The following is an 18,090-nucleotide window of genomic DNA, read 5'->3' as shown; positions in this document are numbered from 1 at the left end:
GTGGCTTGGGAGGGGATGTCTCCAAGGAGATCCAGGAGACCTGGGCATAACCCAGCCAACACCCTGGGAGCAGGGAATCAGGGGCAGGTCACAGTTTAGCATCAAAGAATGCTCTTGTCCTCGAGAGACCTTCAGACGTGGAGATGGAGATGGGGTAACCACAGGTCTCAGAGAAATTCAGGCTTTCAAGGCCTGTCCTTAAGGTTAGAGGAGAGGTTGTTTCATCTTAAAGTGCCTTTAAATCACTCTTTGGAGAACTGCTTTTAAAGATCCTGGCCCAAAGCTCAGGGGTAAAGAGCCCCTTCTAGATGATTCTCAAGCAGGTGCTGGAGGGGAGCCAGCCTCAATAGTTCCAGCCCCCAAACTCTCCTTGGGCATGTTGGGTGTGGTCAGCACTAGGCTAAGAACCGAGTAGCTGACGAGCCACGAGACTCACGATCCCTGACCCAAGCTTTCATCAGGACAAGTGCATGTGTGTGTCCGTGTGGGAGCAACTGAGGCCAGAAGCTGCTGGACCATGGGAGAGGCCAGGGAGTCAGCGGGAGAATGCTGTGGGTCGGGGGGCTTGGGAAGGGGCTGCTCCTGAGCTGGACATTAGGGTAGTGTAGGTTTGGGATTGGGGGGTATATGTGTAGCTACCAAGAGGAGCAGGATGCCCTTGCCCCCAGCCATTGTCTCAAAGTGGCATTTTTCCAGCAACAAAAAGACTAATGAAAAACACTGATGATGGCTAAGGAAGCTGGGAGGAGGCACCAGAGGCCAAAACAAAACTGGCCGCCTGGTCTCAGCTCTGCTTTTTAGCCGTTCCTGCTTCTTAGGGCAGATAGGGCCTCCGAGGGCAGGCCTGGGGAGAGGGAATTCTGACCCCTGAAGAGTGCTCCCCAAGGACAGGGCTCATGGTTTGGGTTGTCCCTAGGGCCTAACATGGGACTAGAGGCCAGGCCGGTGCATAGTAAACAACCTGAGCGAGAGAGGACCAGGTGAGTACCTCAGATGGAGCAGGGAGGGGCCAGTGTCCAACTCTGAGACCATCCCCATCCCAGTGCCATGATTCAGGAGCAAGTCCTCAGCTGGCCCAGATCCCCAGGATGGCCAGGGAGGGTGTGGGGAGGTATGCTTCTGAGGCCATCCCAGAGAAGAGATCTGCAGGCCAGGGCCCCCCTCTCCTCCTCTCTGCCATTGGGATCATGCTCACCTTGGGCACATCCAGAGAATACTGGGGGATGTGGTGCTCCAAGGGTCCACAATAGCTGTGGCCTTGCGCCCGCACCGTCAGACACCAAGATGGGCACACGGTGCAGTCCTCCTCGATATTGCTGTAGCTCTGTAGGACCTGTAGGGGACAGGCCCAGGAGGAAGCTCAGGGCTCGGGGTCCCGCCACTGAGGGCAGCCACTGCAGCCTTCTCTGGGTGCCGCAGGGACACATGGCACAGAAGAGGGGCCGGGGGAGGATAGTGCAGGGAAGAAGGCCGTGCACAGCCCCTGTGCCGAGCGCTCTGCAAAGCCTCTGTGCAGTCCTCACGGCACCCTGGGAGAAGGGTGGGGCGGGTTGTGAAAGCGGCATTCATCTGTAGGAATGAGCCCAGACAAGCACCAGCCAATGGAAATAGAACGGGAGCCACAAATGCCAGCCGCAAATGTAATTTTAAATGTTCCAGCGGCCACATGAAAAAGTAAACCACGTGACAGTAATTTCGATAATATATTTTATTTAACCCAGTAGATTCAAAGCCTATCACTTTAGCATATAATTATTATTAAACCTATTACTGAGATATTTTACATCCCTTTTGTACTATCTTCAATATCTGGGTATATTTTATACTTAGAGCACATCTCTGTTTGGACCAGGCACATTTCAAGTGCTCAGTGGCCTTGTGTGGCTGGTGGCTGCCTGATCAGACAGTGCAGGATAGGGCTCATAACCTACAAAGCAGATGCCCCACCCCACCAAGCCAGGGGTCCACAGCCTTATTACTGTACCCTCCACATCTGCCACAGCCAGGACCCTAGACAGAGGCAATGAAAGATTCCACCTTGGAAAGCCTTCTCAAAAACTCAGATGTAATAAGCCCCAAGTTTATAGATGTAAAGACCAGGACCAGCAAAAGTAAGAAACATGCCCGAGGTCATGTTTGCTAGTAAGGGACCTTGACTGCATAGCTCCGCTCCTCCAGAATCACGCTGGGTCACTGGGAAGATCAGCATGCGGGCAGGGCCCAGGAGGAGGGAGGCAGGGCCGCCTGAGGGCACCGAGGCCTGGGAAGGGGGCTGGGCCCCCACAGCAGGGCTGGGGACAGATGTGGGCTGAGGCCCCTGACCAAGGGAAACTGTGCCAGAAGCCCCTCCCTCGATGGACTTCATTATCCCTCTGACTGTCCCCAGGCCTGCTTCTTGCCTGCCCACAGCTGCTTTAGAGGGATCACTTCCTACTTCTAGAACAAGAAGAGAATCCGGGAACCCACTAGCGGAATTTTCCCAGCTGAGTTCTTCCAGGTGGGGAGGAAGGCCACATATGAATGAGACATAATCAAGGGGCCTGAGTTGGTCCAAGAGCCTGGGAACGTTGATCCAGCAGGGGGCGCTGCACCACCAAGGAGTAAGTAGGGGAATCCTGGCCTGGAGGGGATGGGCCATGGGCACTCCCGGCCACCCCTGTGACCTCACCCTGCCCGTCAGGCTTTGAGCATAGAACCCACACACCTTGTAGACAGCGAAGGCTTCCAGCTCCGCAGCGTAGAGACTGTTGGGGCAGGGTGGCTGGAAGTGCAGGCGCATGGCCATAGACTTGAGTGGGGGCACGCTGCAGGTGTCTGGGGTCACCCAGAAGGGGCAGTCAGACCTGCGCGTCCAGACCACTGTGATCCTGCCCTTGGTGTGGTTCATCAGGCACAGGGGGACAGGGTTGGGGGCCTGAGGCCCAGCACAGGCACCAAAGTCCACCTCAGCTGGGTCTATACTGATGGGCGGGGGGAAGATGGCCAAGTCGCTGGTGCCGTCGAAGAAGTACTCAGTCATGGGGGGGATGAAGGGGTACTGCGGGGCTGGCATATCCTCCAGGTCCTGCACGGGGAGAGACAGGGATGGGGCCCGGCTGCCTCTCCTGCTGCTGCTGCTCTGTCTGCACCTTCCCTTCTGGAAAAGGTGGCAAGAGCTCTACCCAGGTCACTCCAACTGCAGTGGTCCCCATAGAGCTCTGGGGAAAAACACTGCCCGAGAACCTCTAGGGAAGGGGGCAGCAACCGGGGAGGGCAGCCCAGAGGGATGCGCAGTACCTCGATGGGCAGCATCAGGGCCCCATTCCTATCCCGCTCCAGCTTCCTCTCCTTCAGCATGGCACCCAGGATGTCAGGAGGATAGAGCGTCAGCCCCCGAGCCAGGTGCATGTGGTACCAGGAGAGGTGCTGAGGCTTCAGGATGACTGGCTTGGTGCTGTCCGAGTGGCAGGTCCCAATCAGGTCCAGGAACAGTGGGTCCTGCAACATTTGTCCATGGGCGACAGGCCACAGGAGGATTGGTGGGGTAAGGGGATGCCAGGGGTTGAAGTGAGGACAGAGATGGTAGGACAGAAGCTGCAGGGTGGCAGGCAGTGGGAGCCTCCTGCCAGCTGCCTGGCTGGCCAAGGAGACATAGGGAGTCCAGGGAAAGTCAGGAGGACAGCAGGCAAGCCCTTGAATGGGATACTCAGCCATCCCTGCCCCTCCCTGCTACCCACAGCCCCTGGACATTCTACTGCCAATTTTACTGCCAGCTCAGAGCCTGCAAGAGCAGCATGCAGGCCCTCCCTGGGGGCACAGAAAACAGGTCTGTTCTGTCCTAACACCCACCTCCTAAACTCATGCTGCCCTGCATGAGAATTAGAAGAAGGAGGCACCCACTCTCCAGGCAGGGACACCGTGCACCAGCTTGGGAGGGGCAGGAGGCTAGATTTCAGCCCAGCTTGCCCCTCGGATCAGGACTCCATGAGTGTGACCTTGCCCAGAGGTCTGGGTTGGAGTCCTAACCTCAGAGCTCTCTGCCCTGTACATGCTGTGTGCGGTGATATCCACACCTCCCTCTCCCCAGTCCGCCAGCAACAGCAGCAGCAAAGTCCTTGCCTGGCTGCAGTCTGGTAAGCTCGGCACACCCTCCTGGCTCAGAGTGAGCCCTCGGTGCTCCTGGCCACCCTCTGGCTGGGGTCCTGAAGGAGGAGATGGTCCAGAAAGACAGCCCCAGAAGTTTCAGGACACAGGGGACTGCCCACCAAGCCTAGCTTCACCGCCAGATCAGATTGGGGCACCTCTTCCCATCAGCTCATCCCCTTCCCCACTACTTACCTGGTGGTGGATGAGGCAGGCCACCCTTCGATAGCAGATGATGGGGTGGGTGGGCTCGAAGGCACAGTGCAGGGTCACGCGGGCCTTGCCTACCAGGGTCCCAGAGGAGGGCTTGATGCTGAAGACACTCTCCTGGCAGTCGATGGCAAACTGGAAGTGTGCTGTGCAATCCGCCTGGTTCTCAATCCACAGGATCTGCTCCGAGCGCTCCCCAAGGCTGACCCAGCTGAAGTTGACACAGTAGTGCTGCAGGGACACAGCAGGACCTGGGCAGAGGATATGGCCCCTGTGAGTGGGCCTGCGGATCAGACTCCCAGATGACATCTCAGAAGGGGTCCACCTGCTGGGAGGGAGGTGGTGCTGCCTGGAGACAGATGGCCAGGCTGGAACTCCAGGGTCACTGGGGGTAAATGGCAGATGGATCACCAGGTGTCCACCATGCTTCCCCACAATGCCACCAGGGGGCAGCAGAGACCCAGGCAGAGGGACCAGGAAGCGGGAATCCTGCATAGAGGGAGGACTCCTGTCCTGGGAACACCAGTACCTCTACAGAAGCCTACAGCTTTGAGCAGAGTTTGGGAGGCACAGCCAGAAGGCATGATGGATAAGTATTCCATGGTTCTGACATCCAAGGTCTCAGGGTGGAAGAACACTGACACATATTTCTTCTCTCCTGGGGGCACGACGCCATGGCCCACGGAGCAAGAGAAGGCCTGGTCTTTGGCCAACATGTCCGGGGCTACTTCGATCCTGAAGGGGGCATTCACCTATGGACCCAAGTGAGGGGGCAAAGGGTCAGGCCACAGGGTTGGGTAGTTTGCATTACAGGGGAATCCAGCTGAGGGGCTGGGGAGTAACGGGTGTGTAGCCTGTGCCACTGGCTGGTGTGAACATGGGGTGAAGCCGCCTCCACCCGGAGGAAAGAAGTGGCCAAGCTGCATGTCCTGCTCTGGAGCAGCCAGAGCAGAGCACCCTATCCTTCTCCCCAAGGTACTTTCGGCACTTTCTATGGTCCTGGGGTCGGGACCCCCTTAGGGCTGCTCCAGGGGAACTGAGAGGAGACAGGAACATCTATCGACACATGTGTGTATCAACAGACAAGGTTACTCGAGGTTTTAAAGGTGTGGAGAGAAAGGGGGCATTCTGTAAAGGGGATGGACTTTGGAGGGACCCAGGCCTGGGGTCCCGGAGTCCTGCCATGCCCCCGTCTCCTGCCCAGGACGTACCACAGATGGATTATACAGCTTGATCTGCCTCTTGGCGGTGCAACCCACAGCAACAGAGCCAAAGTGCAGCACTTTCTGGTCGCCCTCGGCATCCTGGTCCTCTGGCCGCTTGTGCCTTATGCTCACCAGCAGCTGTGCACATTTGGCTGGAGCAGAGATGGGGTGGTCTTGGGAGGAACCCATCAGGGCCTCTGTGGCCCCAGATGAACAGCCCCTAGAAGGCCCGTGTTCCTAGAGACCCCAGTCTGCGGGGACAGATGCAAAGCCGGGGTGGATGCCTGCTGGAGCGAGTGCCTGGCCCAGTGGGAGGCCTTGGGAGGCAGGGAGGGGCAGTGGCTGGGCTCAGCGGGGTCAGGTGGAGGAGGCAAGGAGCCTCACCTATCGCCCGCAGCTGGACGATGGTCTTCTGCTTGCTTCCCTCCCCGTACCAACATGTGGCCTCGACTTCATGAATGGCAGCTATGAGGGGCTGAAAGGTCACTTTGATCCTGCAGGCCAGGCCTGGCTCCAGTAGGCCCGTGGTAGGGAGCATCTGGAATGGGCTGGGGAACTCCCAGGTGAAGAAGGTGGGCAGGTCCCTGGGGGGCAGGGCTAGGTCAGGGCCTTAGTGAAGTAGAGACCGGGCTGCCCCCTCTGCTCCCCACCAGGACATGCCTGTCTCTCCCCGGACCCTCCCAGGGCCTCAGAGCCTCTGAGGCCCAGCCTCTCTCACCCCACATTGTCCAGGCAGAACCAGGCCTCGACCGTGTCCCCGAAGGCACACATAGGCAGCTGCAGGGACGGCGGGCACGCTAGCTTGTGGCAAGGCAGGGTGGCCTTCAGGTCGACACAGAATATGCCCTCTTCTTTCTCAAACCACAACTGGTCCACATACTCCTTCTATAGGGCAGGGGTCAGGGGAGAGGCAGTCACCAGCCAAGGACACCTCAGTGGCTCTCAGGGACCACGGCGTACCCACCTCACCAGCCCTCCAACAAGCCCTGGCTCGGTCACGGCCTGCCATCTCAGTCTGTGTTCCTATGCTGTCTTGGGCTCAGAGATTAGAGCCTCTTTGGTGAGGGACAAAGAATTTTGAGGAGCCAGGCATGGTGGCACATCCCAGGTACTAGGGAGGCTGAGGCAGAAGGGGTTCAAGGCCAGCCTTGCAACATAGTGATAGCCTGTCTCGAAAGAAAGAAAAGAAAGGAAGAAAGAAAGAAGAGAGAGAGAGAGAGAGAGAGAGAGAGAGAGAGAGAGAGAGAGAGAGAGGAAGGGGTTCAAGGCCAGCCTTGCAACATACTGAAAGCCTGTCTCAAAAGAAGAAAAGGAAAGGAGGAAGGAAAGAAAAAAGAGAAAGAGAAAGAAAGAAAGAAAGAAAGAAAGAAAGAAAGAAAGAAAGAAAGAAAGAAAGAAAGAGGGGTTTGAAAATAATTTTGAAGACATTTGCAGGGAATAAGGAAAGGACAAAAAATCCAGGGCTTTCTGATGACCAACACAGCCTTTTATACCCCCTAATATCCAAGGGGAACATCCCTGCCTAATGATATTAGGAACTGCACCCCGTTTGAGATTTCCCAGTGGGAGAGTGGCTCTATCTGGCAGGATGGGGGGGGGGTTCTTGCTGCTCTGGTCCATCCCCTTCCTGTTCTGAGGTCTCTGTTCCTGGGTCTCTCCCCACACCCTACTGCTTGTCCAGTGGGCTCTACCTCCTCCAGAGGCCGGAAGATGATGGGGAGTGTGAAGGTTATGCCTGGGCTCAGGAAGATGGGCTGAGGAATGACCGTGAAGAAGAACTTGGTCTTGGGAGGCCTGCAGGAAAGAGCGCAGAGATGTGCACTCAGATCTGGGCTCAGAACAACCAGAGGAGGCAGGAAGACTGGGGAAGACACTGGCGAGGTGAAGGGCTGGGACCACGAAGAAAAGGGGGATGTCCATGGAGGGGAGACACTGGGGTTGGTCACAAGAGGACCCATCACCCCACCCCCACTCCTACAGACCTTCACGCAGAACAAAAAAGAGTACTATCGCTGGGCGTTGGTGGCGCACGCTTGTAATCCCCACGTTTGGGAGGCTGAGGCAGGAGGATCGCACGGGTTTGAAGCCAGCCTCAGCTACTTAGTGAGGCTCTCAGCAGCTTAGTGAGACCCTGTTTCCAAATAGAATATAAAAAAGGTCTGGGAGTATAACCCGGAGGTATAAAGCCTCTGGGTTCTACCCCCAGTGCCACAAAAAAAAAAAAAAAAAGAGTACTATCTGTGCCTCTGATGAGGGTGATGGCCTGTAGGGACAGGGACAGGGATGAGCCACGCTGATGGAACAGAATATTTGACATTTAGCTGGGAGAGCCAAGGCTGGGCAGGGAGGTGCCAGGGGGGTCAACACCATAGGTGTGGCCGATTTTTAAAATATTAGTAACAAGATGATGTCAATAACTCTGTAACCATAAATGTTTAAGCTTTGATAAAATACACACACTTTGAAGAAAATATAATTTATCAAATGGACTTAGTAATGATACAATAAATTTTATCCCCCCCACCTAATCATCAAAGAAATGGGATAGATAGTAAAAAAAAAAAAAAAAAAAAAAAAAAAAAAAAAAAAAAAAAACTCACAAAGAAAATAGCAGGCCAAGCCAGGCATAGTGGCATACACTTGTAATCCCAGCATCTGGGAGGCTGAGACAGGAGGATCGCAGTTCATGGACAGCCTCAGCTATTTAGTGAGGCCCTTCACAACTCAGTGAGACCCTGTTTCAAAAAATAAAAAGATGCCGGGTGTGGTGGCACACACTTGGAATCCCAGCATTCGGGAGGCTGAGACAGGAGGATTGCAGTTCGCTGACAGCCTCAGCTAAGTAGTGAGGTCCTTTGCAACTCAGTGAGACCCTGTCTCAAACTAAAGAATAAAAAATAGGGCTAAGGGTGTAGCTCGAAGGTAGAATGCCCCTGGGTTCCCTCCCTTGTACCACAAAACAGAACAAAACAAAACAAAACAAACAGGCTAGATGGCTTCACAGAAAGTTCTACTATGCATTTTTTTTTCGGTCCTAGGGATCAAAACCAGAGCCCTGCATATACTAGGCAAGTACTCTAGCACTGAGCTATACCCCTAGCCCTTTTTTCTAATTTTATTTTGAGACAGGGTCTCATAAATTGCCCAGGCTGGCCCTGAATTTGCAATCCTCCTGCCCCAGCCTCCTAAGTAGCTGGATTATAGACATGTGCCACCACTCCTGGCTCCTTTCAATCAGCTTAATTAAACAAATTCAAACCTACACCTTCTCCTCCCTCTCTCTCTCTCTCTCTCTCTCTCTCTCTCTCTCTCTCTCGTAATGAAGACTAAACCCAGAGGCATTTTTACCTCTGACCTACATGCCAGCCCTATTTTATTTTTCATATTGCACTGAGTCTTGCTAAGTTGCTAAAGCTGGCCTCAAACCTGCAATCCTCCTGTCTCAGTCTCCCAAGTACTAGGATTATCGGGAATGAACTGCCACAACAAGCTCAGGGAAACAATTAGTCTTAAGCTCTCCTAGATAATATAAAATGAGGGCACGCTCCTCAACATGTTCTTTGAAATCATTATCAACATCATTACCAAAACTTGACAAGGAAAAGAAATCACAGGCTGATATTACTCAGAAACAAAATATTAGCGAAAAGAATTGAGCAATGCATAGAAAGCATACTCAGTCACGGCAAGGTGAGATTACTCCAAGAATGTGTGGCTGGTAAAACATAGAAAAGCAATTGGTGTAAGTTATCATATTACTAAGAGAGGGGAAAAGCAAAGGGTCAACAAAATATTAGATAAACTTCCACACATGATTATCAGAAAAACTCTCAGCAATGCAGAAAGAGGAGAGAACTTCCTTAACCTGATAAAGTCAACTGGAAAAATAAATATATAGACATATACCTATAGGAAACTAGGAAACGTCAAGTGTAATGGTAAAATACTGAACTCTTTCACTTTGAGACCATGAATGAAACAAGAATGCTGGCTTTTTTTTAAGAATGCCTTCTATCACAACTTTGGCTAAACATTTTTTTATTTAATAGTATAATAAGACAAGACAAATAGAGAAAAGACATGAGAACTGAAAAGAGAGAAAAATGCCATTTTTATATAAAATATGCATGTACATATGGAAAAACCAAGGCAATTAATATATAAATTATTAAACCTAATAGATTTTACCAAAGTTGCTGGATACAATACCCATATAAAAATTAATGGCATTAGAGACTTCCGGGAAGATGGCGACCGAGAAAAGCGGGGCTTAAGAGCCCCGCTAACAACCAATCTCCATTACCACAAAATCAGCGCCTTTCATAGCCAGAAAACACCATCACCAGTGAAACAAAAACTCACCAGGTTCCAGAGAGAAAGTGGACTGAGAACAGAGCCACAGAGGAGATAACCGGCCTCACGCCCAAGGACGCGGCAGACGCGGCAGCAGCGCCATACTGCCGGCGGCACCGGCGAATTCACGGGACGGCTACAGCAAGCCGAGGTGAGCCACTGCGGAACAGCCAGGCGGGATTTCTCCGCACAGAGAGCATCTAAAGCTCCCAGTGGCCGAGCTCAGCACACGCTGCAGGGATTCAGAGTGGAAATCAAAACCAAGAAGAAAAACACCAGCCCCACAGCCGAGGGCATAGCGGCAGCACCATATTGCCACCGGCAGCAGCAGCACCGAATTCAGCGAGGCCAGTACAGCTACATCTGCATACTCTAGAACAGTGAGTCAAATTGCGGGCCACAGAGGAGAAATCCCAGTACTGTACTCCCTGGGACTTGACCCAGTGTGGGAGTGGCGGTGGCAGAGATATCTCACCATAGGAGAATGGGCAACCTGGCACCCCCCACAGTCTAAAGCAGCCTCTATCGACTCTCTGGGTCGGAGACTCTGTGATAAAAACCCAGTAAAGGAGTAGTGGGGTCTGAGATACTACTGACTCGAGATCCAGAACACCTAAAGTGAAGTCATAGTGACCCAAGGGAAGAACCCAGAGAAGGCACAAACATCCGAAATCATGAGAAAGAGGAATAATACTGGAGCAATAAATGCCCACAACCCCACAACATCAGAACCCGATAAAACAGAAAATCAGAGATTTCTAGAAGATCAAATCAGGAAAATAACTGTAGAAATAATAGAGGTGCTTCGAAAAGAACTCAGAGAGAGCCAAAAAGAGATAAAGGATGCAATTAATGAAGTAAAGGCCTCAATTCAAAGCACAAACAACCGATTAGAACACATGGAGAACAGAATCTTGCTCTTAGAAGACGAGCAATCAAAAAATGAACGCATAGTTTCTAATCTAGAAAAAAATATCCGACAGCAAGAATCTGATATTGAAGAAATATGGGCCCATTTTAAGAGAGCTAACCTAAGAATAATTGGAATAGAGGAGGGAAAAGAAAGTGAAACCAAAGGGATCAACAATCTCTTCAAGGAAGTAATAGCAGAAAATTTTCCAGACATAGAGCAAGAGGTAGATACACAGGTCCAGGAAACTTATAGAACTCCCTTTAGACAAGATCGGAGAAGAGGATCCCCACGCCACATAATTGTCAAAATGACCAATGTGGAAGCCAAGCAGAGAATCTTAAAGGCAACAAAAACAAAGGGCCAAGTGACATTCAGAGGCAAACCAATTAGAATCACTCCAGACTTCCCAAACCAAGTTATGAGAGCCAGAAGGGCTTGGAGTAACATATTCCAAACTCTGAAAGAAAACAACTTCCAGCCAAAAATGTCCTACCCAGCAAAACTTTCTATCAAATTAGATGGAGCAATAAGAAGCTTCCATGACAAACAGAAACTGAAGGAATTTATGTCTTCAAAATCAGCACTAGAGAAAATACTCAAAGAGATTAACTACAAAGAAGAAATAGGTAACACACTCCAGAACTAGAGAAACAAGATTTTCCATCCAACAGACAACTAAGATTGGTTATCTGTGGAGATTCATTATTTATGTTAGTCTTTTACCTATCTCTAAATGGTATTGTTTGCCTTTATTGTTGTTAATTTTTAGGATTTCTAGTTGGAATATTAATATACCTTCAGATATAGCAATTGGAAATATTTTATCCCATTCTATTAGTAACTGTTAACTCTGTTTACATTGTCTTTGGATATACAATATTTTTTTTATTTTTTAGGGAGTTTGTATACTCCTCTGTTGCCTGTGCCATTGAAATCATAACCAAGAAATCACTGCCAATTTCAATGTTGTGAGGTTTTATGACCCAGATTTTCTCCTAAAAGTTTATATTCTTAAGATTTATATTTAGGTCTATTATCTATTTTGAGTTAATATTTGTATATGGGATTAGGTAAGGGTCCAATTTTATTCTTTTCCATGTAATTATTATTTTTTAACAATATTTAGTTAAAAGATTAATATTTCCACCACCAAATGTTCGTGGAAACCTTGTCAAAAATAACTTGACAATATAGGGAAGAATTTAGCTCTAGGCTTTTATTTAACTCCAATGGTTTATATATCTGCCTTCAGAATAGTACTACACTGTTTCAATTATTGTAGCTTTATATGGTTTGAAATCAGAAAATAGCGCCGGGCGTGGTGGCGCACGCTTGTAATCCCCGCGCTTGGGAGGCGGAGACAGGAGGATTGCGCAGGTTCAAAGCCAGCCGCGTGCGCTGTCTTAGGAGACCCTGTTTCTAAATAAAAATATAAAATAGGTCTGGGAGTGTAGCCCAGAGGTAGAAGGGCTTCCAGGAACCCCAGCACCACCAAAAAAAAAAAAAAAAAAAGAAATCAGAAAATATATATCTTCTAGCTTTGTTCTTTTTCAAGATCGTTTTGGGTACCTAGAGTCCATATTCCATATTAGGATAGATTTTTTTCTGAAAAATAAATATATAAATATATGATAGTTTCACCTAAAAAATAGAAAAAAATATTCTCTGGTAAGAAAGAAAGCAAAGAGAAATATTGAAATGTTATCTTTAAGTCATCAAAAGCTTGGTATCAGACAAATGAAACTGTTATGTGAGATTATCATTTTTAATTTTAGATAAATTGCCATAATACTAGATGTCAACTACTAAGCCAAGCATGGGAGGGAGGGATAGGGAGAGAATGGGGTGGGGATTGGGTGGGGGCTGACTGGGAAAAGTGTGCATGTATGTCTACAAAAGTATGTATCCTACTATGATGTATGAATACAGTGCACCAATAAAATAAAATTTAAAAAAGGTAAAAAAATAAATAAAAATAAAAATAAAAATAAAAAAGGAAAGAAATTAAAAAAAAGTTCATAGAAAAAAAAATTAATGGCATTAAAAATCTAGCAGCAAACAAGAACAAAAATAACATTAATATATCATATATAATATCATCAGAAATATTAAATATTCAGAAGAATAAAGCTAACTTAAGATATGCATAGCTGGGACATGTGCCTATAATATCACTACTTGGGAGGCTGATGAGATAAGAGGACAGAAGGTTTGAGGCCAGCTTCAGCAACTAAGCCAGACAGACCCTGTTTCAAAATAAAAAGTAAAATAGGGTTGGGAATGTAGCTGAGAGGTGGAATGCCCCTAGAGTCAATCATCAGTACGACAAAAAAAGTTTAATAAAGGTGCATGCTGTCTATGGAAAAAACTTTACATTTTATTGAGAGATATAAAAGAAAATCTAGTAAATATGTATCGAGATAGACTATGTTCATGGATTAAAAGATTAAAAGATTTACTATTGTAATGATATCAGTTCTCCCCAAATTGGTCTATATGTTCAATTAAATCCCCATACAAATCACAAGCTTTTACGTGTGTGTGTGTGTGTGTGTGTGTGTGTGTGTGTGTGTGTGACACAGCTGGGTTGAAGATTTTTATTAAAGTTCAAAGGGTTAAGAATACCCAAGCCAATCTTGAGAAAGATGAAGTTGGAGGACTTACACTAACAGATACCAAGGTTTACTATAAATTCTAATAGTTGATTCAGGCTGTTTTGGCTGAGGGATACAAAGTACACCAAGGGAACAAGACAGAGAGTCTGTATATCAATATGCACATACAGGGCACTTGATACATGTCAGTGGTGTGGAAGATCATCAGAGAAAGCATAAACTGTTCAATAGGTGGGACTGAAAGAATTGTCCAACTGAGGGAAAATATGTCATTGGGGCCCTACTACAAACCATTCACAAAAATTGATTCCGTATAGACGAGAAATATGAAAAGCAAAACAATAAAGTCTTTAGGCAACACTAAAGGAAAATATTTTTAAGACCTAGAGGTAGAAAAGGGTTTCTAGCAAGATACAAAAAAGCACCATCATAAAAGGAAAAGATTGATGTTTGATTTATTTGAAATTATGAAACTTCTATTGCTCAAAAGATACAGTAAAGATAGGTAAATTCAAGTCACAAAGTGAGAGAACATATTCAGAACACATAATTGACAAAGGATTACTTAGGATAAGAACTTGAAAAGAGAAGGAAAGGGAGAAGGAGGAGAAGAGACAGTAATAAAAATGAACATGGGCTTAACATGAATTTCACTATTAAAAATGCAAATGGTCAATAACCTATGAAAAGACCCTCAGCCTCATTAACCAGTAATCAGTGCAAATTGAAATGCAAATTAAAGCCGGAACAACTTTCCATTATTTACAGAAGTTCACAATCCAGGCAACTGGCACTTTTTGGTAAGGGCATAGAAGAACGGCAATTCTCCTAGGCTGCCGGTAGCACTATAAACAGGTTCTCTTTGTACTTTGAAAAATAAGCTAGCTTTATGTACAAAAAGTGAACATATAAGGGGTATAGCTCAGGGCTAGAGCTTCTGACTGCAAAAGGTGTACATGTGCCGAGCATAGTGGCGCACGCCTGTAATCCCAGTACCTGGGAGGCTGAGACAGGAAGATTGCAGGTTTGAAGACAGCTTTGACTATTTGTTTATTTATATTTATTTATTTTTGTGGTACTAGGGATGGAACCCAGGGGCTCTCTAGCTCCAGGCTACACTCCAGGCTTATATTTTATTTGGAAACGGTTTGACTAAGCTGCTGAAAGCCTCACTATGTAGATGAGGTTGGCCTCAAACCTGTGATCCTCCTGTCTCAGCTTCCCAAATACTGGGATTACAGGTGTGCGCCACTGCACTTGTCTTCCTGTTTCTTTGTTTTATGTATTTCCTTCCTTACTTGCTTGCTTGCTTTGCGGTACAGGGGATTGAAACCACGGGCATTCCATCCCCAAGTTCTACCCCAGCCCTATTTTCTATTCTTTATTTTGAAACAGGATCTTGTCGAGTTGCAGAGGGCCTCACTAAGCAGCAGAGGCTGTCTGCAAACCTGTGATCCTCCTGTCTCATCCTCCCAAGTGCTAGGATTACAAGCGTGTGCCACCACACCTGGCTTCTTTGTTTCTTAAAGAAAGCCCGCTTTGGGGGCTTGAGGGCTCACAGGTTGGGTCTCTGGTCCCTTATTCTGGTACCTGTATTTCATCTTCTGGGTTTTCAAGGAGAGATTTTTCAAAACCAGGTTCCTTGTGATCTCCTGTCCCAGCTCCCAGCCTTTCCACTGCAGCTCCTTGGCCACCTCAATGCCCCAGGCAACCCTCTTCTTCACTCTGTTCTGCTTCTTCGGGAAGCACACTTGCGTGTCTATGGGGCTGGTAGGCTACTCAGTGGCAGGGAGAAGAGGAAGAAAGGAAGGTTGCTTTAGTAGGGCAGGATGCAAAGACTCAGAGAATGGACAAGGATTACTTGCCTTCACCAACTAATGAAGGACAATACCCCTCAGTCCAGGGGCATGATTGGGAGGGAGAAGGGAGGAGCAGGAAGGCCCTGGAATCAGACATTACCTCTTCCAAGTCAGTGGCGTGGTTTGCCAATGACAGCCCTGCCCCCGCCCCCCCCCCCACCACCACCAAGCTTTCCCTGGGCAGCCCCAGCCAGCTCCTCCGGCACGAACACAAATATCATCTTGGCCAGCAGTTCTGTTCTATTGTACCATCAGACACCGATCCTTCCCTCGGGGTCTCCTCCTCCCCTTCCCCCCTCTCCTGCCCCTCACTGCAGATGCCTTTCACTAGGGTGGTCTATTCCGGGCACTTTTCTAAAACACGGAATGTGCCACACTTCTCTCTGAAAACCAGTCTGCCTGTGGCCAATCCCCACCCATGCTCTCCTGAGGCTCCTCCAAGCACTGCACACGTGGAGGAAAGGTGACGGGGACGAGGGAGAGTAATTAACTATAAATATCAGTTGGCACATCAGTCAGGGTCCAACCAGGAAAACACAAGCTGCCTGGTATTAAAAACAGAATTTAGCTGGGCGTGGCGGCACACGCTCGTAATCCCAGTACTTGGGAGGCTGAGACAGGAGGATCGCAGGTTCTCGGCCAGCCTCAGCAACTTTGAGGCCCTCTGCAACTTAGTGAGACCCTGTTTCAAAACAAAGGATAAAAAATGGGTCTGGGGGCCGGGTGTGGTGGCGCACGCTTGTAATCCCCGCGCTTGGGAGGCAGAGACAGGAGGATCGTGCAGGTTCGAAGCCAGCCACGCGCGCTGGCTTAGGAGACCCTGTTTCCAAATAAAAATGTAAAATAGGTCTGGGAGTGTAGCCTGGAGGTAGAAGGGCTTCCAGGAACCCCAGTACCACAAAAAAAAAAAAAAATGGGGCTGGGAGTGGAGCTCAGAGGCAGAATGCCCTGAGTTTTATCCCCAGCACCACAAAAAAAAAAAAAAAAAAAAAAAAAAAATCAAAACCCAGAATTTAACGCACAATCAGGGACAGTGAAACAATCTAGGATTTAGTAATATCAAGAATGACCACCACACCCAGGTGAAGGGAAATAGGGGGATATTGGAGCCCTGTGGCCAGTCTAGGGGTGGGAGGAGAGACAGAGAGGGAGGGAGGGAGGGAGGGAGCGATGCTCTGGCTTCTCTCTCCCAGGGGAACTGTGGCAAGCAAGCCCAAAGGCAAACAGGCCCAGAATGGCACAGATGGAGGCCGGAGGCCAGGAGGCCAGGAGGCCAGGAGGCCTTCGTCCATGACGACCCCCAAACAGGGGGGCGAATGAGACACCAGGGAGCCATGTGAGACTCAGACACAACGAGACACACAGTGCCACCCACACACCACGGGACACATGCCGCACCAGACCCAAATTCACACTCCACTGCCACACCCCGGAGAGCCACAAGCACCCACACAGCAGAGAAAAAGAACCAGGAGAGTTGCAAACAGTAAGCAACATCCATGCATGGGTCAAACACAAAGCCCTGGGTCGAGGCCACAGGAGCTTCCTGTGGTAAGAGAGACCGACCAGCGGGCTGCCCACCCAGCCTCCCGCTTCCCCTGCGCCTCTCACTCGCGCTCCCGGCCCCGCCACCAGCACTCCAAGCTGCTTGGCCATCCACCAATGCAGAGTCCCATGCTAGGGTGTACGTGAGGGTCAGGTCCTCAGATTCCCGCCCTCCTCCCTGCCACACCCTCCTCCATCACCCGGCCAGGGCCTCGCCTGGGCACTGATGCTGCTGCTACAGGCACTCATGACTACGCTGCTGTCGTTGAGCGTGGGGACGGCCATTGTGCTGGTGCTCAGGCATGACCCAGCAGAGTTGGCTGTGTAGTCTCCGCTGTCCCTGGGCCTCGTGATGGGGCTCGGAGTCCTCTGGATAAGCATCGGGCACCTGGAATGTGGGTGCAAAGAGAGCTCTCTCGCTCAGCCAGGAGTTCCAGCCAGATCTGGGTCTGAGCCTGCAGCTTGGAGGAGAGCAGGAGGGACGAGGAAAAGAGGCCGATGTGGGGGCGGGATCTGCCATGGCTCACTGCTGGAAGAGAGGGCCTGCTTCCCAGCTCTGGCCAGGGCTTCCTGGTGGCACCAGGAGAAACAAGGCACAAGATCAGGGCTTTGCCTGAGGACCAGAGACACCACTCAGGAGAGGCGCTTGAAAGCAGGGCTGGGAACAAGACCCGCCCGCCAGGTCACTCCCGCTTCACGCCTGGCATTGCTGAGCAAGTCCTCAGTTGCCAAAGCGCAGGCATTACCTTTATCTGGATTTCCTCTCCACTTGTTTCCTCTGAATGCGTTGTGTGGGCTGGGAGAAGAGAATGGGGGCAGAGAAGCAAATGAGATGGGCAGGTGCTTGGTCTTCTGGGGTTCTTCCACCAGAACACACCCGGTAGTCCAGGTTTAAAGTAAAACACTCAGCAGGGCATGGTGGCACACGCCTGTAATCCCAGTACTTGGGAGGCTGAGACAGGAGGATCCCAGGTTTGAGGACAGCCTCAGCAAGCAATGAGACTCTCATCAACCTACCAAGACCCTATTTCAAGATAAAAATAAAATAGGGCTGGGGACTTAGCTCAGAGGTATTGGGTTCAATCCCCATTACCACTAAATAAATGATAGATAAGCATCCACTGAAATGATGAATTAATTAAAGTATAAATTAGCCGGGCATGGTGGCACATGCTTGTAATACCAGCATTTGGGAGGCTGAGACTGGAGGATCGCAGTTCACGGACAGCCTCAGCTACTTAGCGAGGCCCTCCGCAACTCAGTGAGAC

At 49.5% G+C, this 18,090-nt stretch overlaps 1 protein-coding gene across 1 annotated transcript in view; it reads right to left on the bottom strand.

Annotated features, from left to right (window-relative positions):
- CFAP65 (cilia and flagella associated protein 65) overlaps nt 1-17,203 on the bottom strand; it is a gene marked incomplete at both ends in the record, with an annotated part of 48,406 nt that extends 31,203 nt beyond the window's left edge. The window contains 11 exons of the mRNA XM_080689315.1: nt 1,196-1,333; nt 2,705-3,064; nt 3,277-3,477; nt 4,318-4,583; nt 4,862-5,084; nt 5,544-5,689; nt 5,922-6,121; nt 6,256-6,422; nt 7,229-7,331; nt 15,009-15,193; nt 17,039-17,203. Coding sequence (XP_080545441.1) covers nt 1,196-1,333; nt 2,705-3,064; nt 3,277-3,477; nt 4,318-4,583; nt 4,862-5,084; nt 5,544-5,689; nt 5,922-6,121; nt 6,256-6,422; nt 7,229-7,331; nt 15,009-15,193; nt 17,039-17,203 — 2,154 coding nt within the window. The remainder of the gene's footprint in view (nt 1-1,195; nt 1,334-2,704; nt 3,065-3,276; nt 3,478-4,317; nt 4,584-4,861; nt 5,085-5,543; nt 5,690-5,921; nt 6,122-6,255; nt 6,423-7,228; nt 7,332-15,008; nt 15,194-17,038) is intronic.
- Nucleotides 17,204-18,090: the final 887 nt, after the last annotated feature.

This window comes from Muscardinus avellanarius (assembly GCF_963383645.1).
Source record: "Muscardinus avellanarius genome assembly, chromosome: 2".
Classification (NCBI taxonomy): Eukaryota; Metazoa; Chordata; class Mammalia; order Rodentia; family Gliridae; genus Muscardinus; species Muscardinus avellanarius.
This window is presented reverse-complemented; position numbering and strand designations above follow the sequence as displayed.